The 12021-nt window shown below is 43.8% G+C and overlaps 1 protein-coding gene across 1 annotated transcript in view; it reads left to right on the top strand.

The window, feature by feature from the left end:
* LRP6 (LDL receptor related protein 6) overlaps nt 1-12021 on the top strand; it is a 146539-nt gene that overhangs the window by 109130 nt on the left and 25388 nt on the right. Inside the window, exons 12-14 of the mRNA XM_055000293.1 lie at nt 73-399; nt 9095-9297; nt 10233-10444. Coding sequence (XP_054856268.1) covers nt 73-399; nt 9095-9297; nt 10233-10444 — 742 coding nt within the window. The remainder of the gene's footprint in view (nt 1-72; nt 400-9094; nt 9298-10232; nt 10445-12021) is intronic.

The following is a 12021-nucleotide window of genomic DNA, read 5'->3' as shown; positions in this document are numbered from 1 at the left end:
AGGGGGGAAGCTTTGGGACATCTGTCAGGCATCCTATTTTATATTCCTCATTCCTTTCTCTTTTCAACACAGGACTCAACCGTGATGTTATTGCAGATGATTTGCCTCATCCGTTTGGCCTGACGCAGTATCAGGATTACATCTATTGGACAGATTGGAGCCGCCGTAGCATTGAACGTGCCAACAAGACCAGTGGCCAGAACAGAACAGTCATCCAGAACCACTTGGATTATGTGATGGATATCTTGGTCTTCCACTCATCCCGCCAAGCAGGCTGGAACGAGTGTGCTTCCAGTAACGGACACTGCTCCCATCTCTGTTTGGCAGTGCCGGTTAGTGGTTTTGTCTGTGGATGTCCAGCTCATTATTCCCTGAACTCTGACAACAGAACTTGTAGCGGTAAGCCATCAGCACATATAACAAGTTACGGGGTGTCAAGGAAAAGGGTTCCACCATTGGATGAAACTAGTCCTGCAAAATTTTGCATGCAAACCAGAATGAGCTCTGGCAGCAAGAGCAGGAACATGCTAGATGTGAGTTCATTTCTACCTGCAATGTAGAGCAGTGTGTGTCGGGACCCCAGGTAGATCCCGAAGCCTCTGTAAGTGGGTTGCAGGCCTACCATCCTTAATGGCATCTCCTACCCTTTGCACCCTTCTCTTTCTCTCCTTCCTTTCTAGCTTTTCACATTTTTGCCTTGCCCTCCCCCATTGCGACAGTAATGAGCGGGGTGGCGGGGGGAGCTGACAACTTGTAACTTTATAATAGCTGAAAGAAGGTGGGGAAAGGCTGGAGAGTAGTTGGGAGTTGTTCAGTGCATGGAAAGACGAGAGGAGGAAAGAGATGCGTGCAAGCACAAGCTCTGTCTTAGTGCTTTTCCTTCAGCATCCCGACCTGCTATGGGAAATGCACCTCACTGAGAGACTTGCCTCTCACCTGTTTGCTGATATCTGCCATCTTCCCGCATCTCCTCAACCTGGTGGCCCCCTTTCCAGCGTCTTCTCAATCTCTTGAGCCAGCCCTGAATGGGCCACCATACAAAGAAAATTTGGACTTGTGGGCCACCATATCAAAAAGCTTGGGAACAACTGGTATAGAGAGCTCATTCAGGTATACAACAACTTCATTTATGCACAACTTTATTGCAAGCTATGTCTGCTGAGTAATATTTTTAAAAGTTGATGCTGTAATTATAAGTGTTTTACACTCCAATCCTAACAACAGTAACATTCTGAGTAGATTTTAGGATTGCACTGTTCATTGTATTTCTTTTTCTGAGCATTCAAGACAGTTTGTATACACCGTCTCAGTAACCTTCATAGTAAAGTTAGACATGTATTGTTTATTTTCCTGTTGTGTTGGGGTTGGAGGCTAACCAAATTTGAGACTTGTTGAAGGTCATCGAGTGAATTTATGGCTTAAGCACGATTTGAAATGAGGATTTGAACGCATAGTTTTAACCACTATGGGAAAACTACCAAAGGAGAATGTTTTGAAACTTTAAGCTAAATTGAGATGATGCAGAACAAAGAGAGTAATTTTGTTTTTAAATTATGCATTGAATAGAATTTCTAGATAGCCCCCTTTTGTTTGTCAGCTAGACCAGTCTGCAGAAGTTCTTACCATGAATGATGAGCTGAAGCTGATAGCAGCTCTTCTGCAAAGAGAAACTGGAAAAGTTTGTCAAATTTTGGAGAGTTCCTGTACATGCAGACTAATTTAGCATGCACTTATGTGAATTTTTTGTGAACTTCGTAGTGTATTTTTTCCTCTATATTGTTGCACCCTAGTATTATAATAAATAATCCTTGGCACAATATCTTATGTTTAATGTTAGATTGGAGTAATTTTCTCCCTATCTACCTGTACCCAGTTTGGTGTGGTGGTTAAGAGCGGAAGGACTGTAATCTGGAGAGCCAGGTTTTATTCCCCACTCCTCCGCTTGAAGCCAGCTGGGTGACCTTGGCTCAGTCACAGCTTCTTGGAGCTCTCTCAGCCCCACCCACCTCACAGGGTGATTGTTGTGGGGTAATAATAACATGCTTTGTAAACCGCTCTGAGTGGATGTTGTCCTGAAGGGATAAATCAAATATTATTATTATTATTATCCCCTCCAAGGAGTTCAGGGCAGTGTACATGGGTCTCCCTTCCCCAGATTATCCTAACAGCAAGCACCTTATGAGGTACGTCTGACCAAGAGAGCGTTTCTGGCCCAAGGTCACTCAGAGTGGGAATTTTAACTCTAAATCTCCCACACTGTATGTGGAAAAATCTTAACTCTTCTATACCACACTGTGCCTGTGTTCTCAAACACAAAAAGATAATTCATTTTAACCAAATCTTGTGATTTTTTAAAAAAATGATCTAATATACCTTTAGTTTAAACCAAAAAAAATCCCAGGAAGCTGAATTCTGTGATTTATACCATTTTTTGTGCTCATTCTGAATTCTCTTAGCATAGAAACACGAAAAGCGAGGTAACATTTATGATTTTATTTTGATGGCTTGGATAAGCTGCATCAGCTTGTACATAATGTATGTACAACAACAGGGTTACAGTGGTGTAACAAAAAGAAAGAAAAAACATTTCTGATAATTATCTATGTATGCACAGAATTTCTGTTCCAGTAGTACAATCTTATAATGTAATGATATCAAAATATCTTTTCATTTCTGTTATATTCGTCTTTGGTCTCTCCAAACCTTATCTGAGAGACAAAGGTTTGCATTTGTTTGTGTGTATCACACATCTTTGTATACTTACACTTTTATACGTATGAGACGACATATTCATAACCAACTGTTTGTCGTCATTCTTCTGTGCAGCCCCACACTGGGACTGCACTAGCGCAGGCTTGATTCAGAGGGAGATTTCTAGCTCTGAAAGCCTTGAAAGGGGCGCTCCCAATCTTCTGCACATGCGTGGCATTTCCCGCCTGACCGTTGCGCAGACACGAGGTGCCTTTTGATCCCTCAGTTCTCTTTTCACCACTGGTAAAACTAGTTTTCACTCGGACTCCTCACTTCATTATCTCTGTTCATAGTTGCTAGTTCATAGTTGTAGTTGTAGTTACACAGTTTTTTACTTAGTCCTAGTTGTAGTTATAGTTCACATAGTTATAGTTTTATAGTTCATATTGTTATAGTTAAACAGCCTCTATAGTCAGACTTATAAGGGGCTTTATGGCCAACAAGATGTTGCAGAAGCACTATTCAAAAAATGTTCTAAGTGTGACACAAAGGTACCTCATACAGATGAGCACACCTTGTGCCTCCTGTGTTTGGGTGAGTCCCATAACGTCTCCATTTGTAGCCACTGTCAAAGATTTACACCAAAGGCGTAGAGCAGGGGCAGTCCATCTTAAAGCAGCCCTATGAGAGATGGTCTTGTCAGGATCCTCTAAGCCAGCAGCACAATCATCTGCTGAGCCAGATCCGACCCCCTGTTCCGAGCTCGTGGTTCTGATGGTCGGACGCGCGGACCACCTTGAAACAGCAAACTCCCTCGGAACCAACAAGTAAAGGAACCGACTCTTAAGTGTGCTGAGATAGACCCTAAATGGAAGTCTGGCTCTTCAAAACGTCGTTCCCTAGATCCAATAGGATCGGAACAAACCTCTTTGGAATCAGTACCAAAGACAGCCAAGGCTAAGACAAAACATTTGAAGCGGTCTGTTTCTACTCCTTCCCCTCGTAATCGAGGAGGAGATTCTTCGGTCTCCCCTTACTCCATCCTCCTCTCCTGCCTTTCAACCAGAATATGAAGGGGACAGTACGGGTGACAACCAGGACCTGGCCTTCTCCACAGCTCCTGATCCGAGCCCCTCCCATTCAGATCCGAGGGCTTCTCTGCAGCCACCGCCTACCTCAATTATGGTGCCTCCAACACAAGCTTTCCAGCTGATGCAATTCCAGCCTGCAGAACGTTATGAACCATACTCCTGGCTGATTCCACCTTCGGTTCTGACGACATCCCATATTTTGGCTCCGACTTGGCCCTACACGTCCAACTACCAGTTGCCGGCATCTAACTGGCAGGAGTTTATGTCATGATTGCAATCCACTCCTGTGTTACCACCCCCGGCAACTCAACCCGCTGAGGTGCAACAACCACCATCTGAGGCTCCAGGTTCATCTTTACACCAGTTGTCAATGCAGATGGACCCCACCTCGGGTTCGGAGGAGGACAATGAGGTAGTATCCCACTATGACAAGGTATCGGACTTGGCCTCTGATCCATCACCAGAGGAGGTTTTAGGGGATTCCACTTCCTCCTCCCCAACAATCTTTTGGCGGGACAGATGCTCAGAATGACTAGAGCGCTAGAACTGGATGTCTTGAGTACCACTTCCAAACCCAAGAGCAAGGTGCTCTAGGCACTCTACTCTGACTCCACAGCCTCAGTAGCCTTCCCATCAGTGGAGGACCTGCTGGATATTGCGCACAGACTATGGGAAAGACCTGCCTCCATCCCTGCCACATCACAGAAGGTAGAGGGGAAACAACCACCTCAAACCTTCATCACTAGTGATGGAAGAAATCCAACCAAAGAACAAGTACGGTCTATACTCCTCCCCTAGTGACAAAGAGTGATGCAAACTCGATCAGCTAGGAAGGGAAGATCTATTCCTCAGTGGTACTCAATTTTCCAATCTCCAATTACCAGGCCATTATGGGGTCTTACAATTTGTTCCTCTGGGGACATCTCTCATCCTATGTGGCGGACCTGCCAGAGGATAAGAAGTCAGTGATTCGTGTAATTCAAGGGGAGGCCACCAGATTGGCTAAGCAGCAAATGACAGCAGCAAAGCATGAGGCAGATTGCTTGGCTCGAACCATGGCTTCAGCAGTGGTACGGTGGCGCCACTTCTGGCTGAGATCAACAGCACTAACCCCAGATAAACGCAGTAAGATACAGGATTTCTCTTTTGGGCGTACGTCCCATCTCTCTTTTCAGAAAAGACTGACGATTCATTGACACAGATGAAAAGTGACAGACAGACGTGGTCATCACTCCCCAGCAACATTCCCAACAACAACATTATAAATACCATGTCCAGGGAAGACAACAGTACCAACAACAGAATGCAAGGTATAACTATCACCCTTACCAGCAATATCAACCCTACAAAGGATATCCCCCCTACCATCATGGTTCAGGAAAATGATCTAATAGATCCAGATCCAAACAGAGCCAATTGCAGTCTCTGAAACACCCTCAGCCGCAAATGCCTATTTTCTGACTGACCGCCCCAGTTTGGGCGCAACCCTGTTCTTTTCTGGACAGGCTAGCCCCTTTCATCATTCAGTGGGAAATGATTACCACTGACTCGTGGGTTCTTGCCAATGTTTCAAATGGCTGTCGTTTACATTTCATTGATATACTGCCCTTATGCTGCTCTGGGAGGTTGGCACCACTCTCACAGGAACTTCATCTTGCCATTTCTGAGTTGCTGGAGAAGGGGGCCATACAGAGAGTTCCCTCAAGTGAATCAAAATTCGGCTTTTATTCAAAATATTTCACAGTTGAGAAAAAGGACGGTGGGGTTAGACTGATCCTTGATTTAAGACAGCTTAATACGTTCATTAAAGTTGAAAAGTTTCATATGTTAACCCTTTCTAGTGTCATTCGTTATCTCGAGCCTGATTCCTGATTTGCTGTCCTTGATCTCAAGGATGCATATTTTCATATATCTATAAACCATAACCACAGGAAATACTTACGTTTCTGTTATGGGGAGGACATGTTCCAGTATACGGCACTACCATTTGGGCTTTCTCCAGCCCCATGAGTATTTACCAAGTGTATGGCTGTTGTGGTGGCTTTCCTTAGATCAAAGGGATGTACTATTTACCCCTACTTGGATGATTGGCTCCTGGTGGACTGATCAAGGGAGGTCCTATTAGAACACATACATCTTTTGGTTACCACCGTTTCCAGGCTGGGCCGCCTCATTAACTGAAAGAAGTCTAACCTTGAACCAACCCAGACCATATAGTTCATAGGTGCCATTCTGGATGCAAGAGTGGGTAGAGCATTCCTGCCCCGAGACAGAATGGATTTTATACAGTCACTAGTGAGACAAATAGAATAGAAACGTTTTCAACCTACTAAACTAATCCAGAAGTTGTTAGGCCTTATGGCTTCCACCATAGCAGTAGTCCCCTTTGCACGCCTCTTTATGAGGCCACTACAGAACTGGTTTATTAGGGCTTTTGACCCCTAGAGATTCACAATCCAAGGGTCCTTCGATTCCTAGAACAGTCACTAGATCTCTACAATGGTGGGCAAACTATTAGTCTAACCACTGATGCTTCCCACCATAAATGGGGAGGCCATCTTGGAGATATCTTCATACAAGACACCTTGTCCCCAGCTGACTCTAAGATGCACATAAATGTCCTAGAACTGAGAGCCATACGTTATTCACTTGCCTCTTTTGCAGGGATGGTGCGGGACAAAAAGGTTCAGGTGCAAAGAGGCAACACCCCCGCTCTCTATTATTTGAACAAACCGGGGGGAACAGCTTCCCTAACCCTCTGCAGAGAAGCCACACATCTCTGGTGATGGGCTATTCGCAACAACACCTTTCCCCAAGCGATACACATTGCTAGCGTGACAAATACCAGATCGGAGACACTGAGAGAGACTTCAGACTGCACCACAAATAGTCGATCAATGACAAGTTTCTTCTTCCGATCTTCAGGAGGTGGGGGTTCCCGGAAATCGACCTGTTCACTACTTCTCAGAATACCAAGGCAAAACAATTGTGCTCCCGAGTGGGATTAGACAACCACTCAATCGGGGACGCTTTTCAGATTCCATGGGACAAGGGACTGTTTTATCCATTCCCCCCAATACCTCTATTACCTAGGGTTTTGTGCAGAATCAGATACTATCAGACACATTGCATTCTCATCGCACCTTTTTGGCCCCACAGGGAATGGTTTCCCCTTCTCTGGCAAATGGCCAGGGGACAGTGCTACCCTCTACCAGAGGCCCTAGACCTATGGTGCCCAGATCATGATGACGCTTCCCTCAACCGGGCAGCATGGCTGCTGTTTCCAACACGGTAGCCTTCTCTAAAGAAGTTACACAAATCTTGTTAAAAGCTCGGAAACCTTTTACCTGGTTGTCATATTCCTCCAAGAGGAAGAGTTTTACTAACTGGGTAATGGAGAGAGGCTTATCGCTTTCCTCTTGTCCCATACCCATGGTATTTGGCTATCTCTTCTACACAGAGGTCTTACAGCCTCATCTGTCAAGGTCCACCTGGCTGCCATATCAGCCTTCCATGAACAGGTGGATGGTAAGACCCTATTCTCTCATCACGCATCCAAGCAATTTTTGAAAGGGGTACTCCACACCTTCCCTCCCAGAAGGGCTCCAACCCCGCAATCGAGTCCCTCCTTAGTCCTAGCTCAGCTAATGCTTCCCCCCTTTGAACCTCTGGTGCTCTGCCCAGTGGCCTTGTTATCTTGGAAGGTGGCCTTTCTTGTCACCATTACCTCCCTGAAGAGAGTAGGGGAACTAGGTGCCTTGAGAATAGACCCTCTTTTTCTGCAGTTTTTCTCACAAAAAGTGGTGTTACTCCCTAGTCTCCAGTTTACCCCCAAAGTGGTATTGAATTTTCATTTAAACCAAAGGACACCCCTTCCAGTTTTTTTCTGTAGTCCTACTTCAGATGCAGAATGCAGATTACACCCCTTAGATGTAAAGAGGGATTTATTGTATTACATACACAGGACAAAGTCATTCAGGAGACCGAAGTTTCCATTCATATGTTATGCAGGACCACATAGGGGTCTACCAGCGTCCAACCAGTAGCTTGTTATACTCCCAGTGTGGGACTGCACAGAAGAACGACGATGAAAACAGTGTTGTACTTACTTGTAACGGATGTTCATCAAGTTCATTCTGTGCAGACACACATTCCCTCCCTCCTACCCTGCTATGAGGAGGTGTAAAATTACTCTTCCTTCCTCTGAGGGATGAAAGGGCGCTCCATGTCTCTGCGCAGTGATCGGGTGGGAAATGCCACGCTTGCACAGAAGATCAGGAGCGCCTCTTTTGCGGTTTTTAGAGCTAAAAATCTCTCTCCGAAGCAGGCTTGTGCAAGCGCAATCCCAATGTGTGTCTGCACAGAATGAACTCGACGATCAGCAGTTACAGGTAAGTGCAACACTGTTTTTCATATTATATTCAGACAGCTATAATCTGGAGCCCAGTGGCACAGAGTGGTAAGCTGCAGTACTGCAGCCCAAGCTCTGCTCATGACCTGAGTTTGATCCCGGCGGAAGCTGGGTTCAGGTAGGCAGCTCAAGGTTGACTCAGCCTTCCATCCTTCCGAGGTCGGTAAAATGAGTACCCAGTTTCCTGGGGGTAAAGTGTAGATGGCTGGGGAAGGCAATGGCAAACCACCCCATAAAAAGTCTGCCAAGAAAACGTCGTGGTGCGACGTCTCCCCATGGGTCAGTAATGACTTGGTGCTTGCCTTTACCTTACCTAGCTATAATCTAATACCAAAAATGTCATAACATAAACAGATGACTTTGCAGTACCATCAAAAGGACCTGTGTATATAACTAGTCATTCAGTTTATTAACTTTCATAATAACATTATTGTAGTTTCTAATTACTTTAATCCATTACTTTCATATGATTTTAGAAATGGAATTTTTAAAACGGTGGACTTCACTTGAAACCATTTGCATGTATAACTGAATAATAAAGAGTCCAGTAGCACCTATAAGACTAACCAACCTTATTGTAGCATAAGCTTTCGAGAACCACCACAGCTCTTTTGCATCTGACGAAGAGATGCTGTAGTTCTCAAAAGTTTATGCCACAATAAAGTTAGTTACTCTTAAAGGTGCTACTGGATTTTTTACTATTTTTCAGCTACACACTAACATGGCTAACTCCTCTGGATTTATAACTGAATAGATTTTTCTTTATATAAAGGCAATCATCTTGTAAAACAACCTTTTAATCTATGTGGGACATAGGCAGCATTTAGTTCAAAATGTTTCAAACCTTTATCATAAAGATAACCATCTTCTCTGTTTCTCTCTCTCTCTCCTTATATTAAAGCCCCTACAAGTTTCCTGCTTTTCAGTCAGAAAAATGCCATCAACCGCATGGTGATCGATGAGCAGCAGAGCCCAGATATCATTCTTCCCATCCACAGTCTCAGGAACGTCCGGGCCATTGACTACGACCCCCTGGAGAAACAGCTGTACTGGATTGACTCTCGGCAGAACATTATTCGGAAGTCACAGGAGGATGGTGGTCAGGTATCTGCAAGGACTGCTTTGTTTTGTTGAGAAACTGGGAGGGAGGGAGGGAGAGGAGGAGGAGGAGGAGGAGGGCTCTGTGGAGCGCAACTCAGGGTTTAAACATTTTGTTGAAGATAAGTAACAGAAACCACTTCAGTTTTGTGAAGGTGGTTTGACTAGATTTTGAGTCTGCCGTTTTTCTCACGTTAAGTGTGGCTCTGCAGCTCCCCCCTCCACCCAAAATATGGTGCTTTAGAGATGAGTCAAGATGCATGAATGTTATAGAACTGTAAATATGCACCCATTATAGGTAGTCAAACACAACATTCAGGAAGCCTTGCTTTAAATACGACCTAACTTATCTTTCCAAGCCTTCAAAATGAGCACAGAGGTCAAAATGATATTTGGAGTTTTGAAAGTTTGAACTGCTTCCTGAATATGCGTATTGAATTTCCTTCCAATACTTCAGTGTTCAGGGACGATACTGTGTTTTGATCAGAAAATCCCAGGTAGCCAAGCTTAAATTAAAGACCTCTCTTTGCTCACGTAAGTTTTGCGCTGTGTGTTCGCTTTGAGAATTTTTTTTTTAAAGCAGGGCTGCATACAACTTGCACTGAAATAGGAAATAAGAGTGATCAGCACTTCTTGCATGACCCAAAATGGTGCTTAGATATAGGTAGATGAATTGGCCCCCAATGTTGGATTAGCACACAGCTGTGACTACAAGGGACCTAGGCAAGCTCCCTTTTTGGACATTATGACAGGAGCATGAAAATGAAGAAGTAACTGCTTGCTAATTTTTCCTGTTTCAGGATTTTTTATAGATGGTACAAAAGCTCTGCATTTCCTAATTATTTTGAAGACATAATTTAAGCTCCACAAAACTCTGTGTTGCACATTCATTGGCCATCTTATAATTTTCTTCTGTTTGCCTGAATCTGTCTCATCTCTAGAGCTTTACGGTGGTGATGAGTCCAGTTCCAAATCAGAACCTTGACATCCAGCCCTACGACTTGAGCATTGACATTTACAGCCGCTACGTTTATTGGACTTGTGAAGCCACAAATGTGATCAATGTGACTCGCCTGGATGGGAGACCTATAGGAGTGGTGCTGAGAGGTGATCAGGATAGGCCCAGGGCTATTGTGGTGAACCCAGAGAAAGGGTAGGTGGAATGCTCCTTGGAAAGTGCCCTGTAAGGCACTTCTGATACTCCTATTTTGCTTTCTGAACTTGTTCAAAATAGATGGAACTCTCTTTTGTGTGTTCTTGTTCTGTCTTCTCCTTAACTGCTGTCTTCTGGATGAGATCAGCAGAGCTGTGTTTGTTCCCTGTTTAAAATAATACACCATATTTCTTCATCAAGGCAACACTGATATCTCTGATGATGCAAGCTGAGTTCTGCTACCTGTAAGAATTTTGCAAACTATTTTGCTTTTGCTGTATATCAACATTTCTCAGACTGGGGTCTGGAAACCCCTGGGAGCGGAGTGGGGGTGTGGGAGAGGCGGGTGAGTCCTTTCTAAGGACAGAATGGAAGCTCTGCTTGCTTGCAGCCCTGTGACTAATGCAAATGCAGAGCTCTCTCAGTTTTCCAGGAATGACGGCAGGGGAAATACAGGAGGTCTCCCTGTATTGTTTTGAAAATACAAAAAGACAGAAGCCTCCAGGCAGCACACTCAGCTTGCTACATTGGAAAAGGGGGCTGTCTCGCACGTGACCAACACTAGTGGGAGAGGAGGCTTTATGAGTCAATGAAATTTTTAAAATCACAAAGTTGCAGCCCCTGAGTTGTGGGTTGTGAATTTCTGCCCTGTTTGCTTTAGAAAACAGGATGCAAAAAGTACTCTGTGTAAAATTGCCCCCCAAACTAAACAGAAACCAAATTCTGTACCAATCGGTACAATTCTGTACCAATAGAAACCAAATAATTTATCAAAATAAATTATGCAAATACATTTTTTATGTAATTCTTCCAAGATTGCAAACATTCTAAGAATTTAGATGGAATGGTAGTCAGAACCAAGAAAATGAAATTTCAGTTCTGATCTAAATACCAGATTCGGTTTAAGGCAGTGACTTACCAGAATGGATTTCCAGTATATGAAGGAAACAGCTCTTTAAAAAATTCAGAGGGAGTGGGGGTTCTGGTGTTTTTCTTCCTTGACACCTAAAGTTGAAAAATTGAAAAAAGGACTCTCATGGTAAAACAATTTCAGAATGATAAAATAAAATTGTTTTTAAAATTAAACTTTCATTGTCGGTCTTCTGTGCAGTCCCACATGGGACTGCGCACGCACAGGCCTGCTGACTGGATGGATTTTACAGCTTTTTTCTCCTCTAGAGGGGGCGTTCTCCTCCCAGAGCACCTGTGCAGCGATTTCCTGCCGAAGATGCCCATGCTCTGGGAGAGCGAGCCCCCCTCACCCTCAGTTCCTTCTTACCGCCGACCAGTTAGGATCACCGGTGAGAGCTTCTCCTTTTTTTATTAAAAAAAAAAAGTATTTAAGAAATAGAAAAAAAACAATTGATAGTGCATAGAACCTTATACAGAAAGCTATTAAATAAATCTAACAGATTTATGAAATCTGTTAAATCTATGAAATCTATGAAATCTTAACAGATTTATGCTATGAAATACATAGAATAATAATAACAATACATTGCAGTGCCTACAAAATATAAATAAAATATATGAACTATTTTTCTTTCACATCCCTTCCTTAATTCCAAGCAGATACA

The sequence above is a fragment of the Eublepharis macularius genome, chromosome 16, assembly GCF_028583425.1.
Source record: "Eublepharis macularius isolate TG4126 chromosome 16, MPM_Emac_v1.0, whole genome shotgun sequence".
Lineage (NCBI taxonomy): Eukaryota > Metazoa > Chordata > Lepidosauria > Squamata > Eublepharidae > Eublepharis > Eublepharis macularius.
This window is presented reverse-complemented; position numbering and strand designations above follow the sequence as displayed.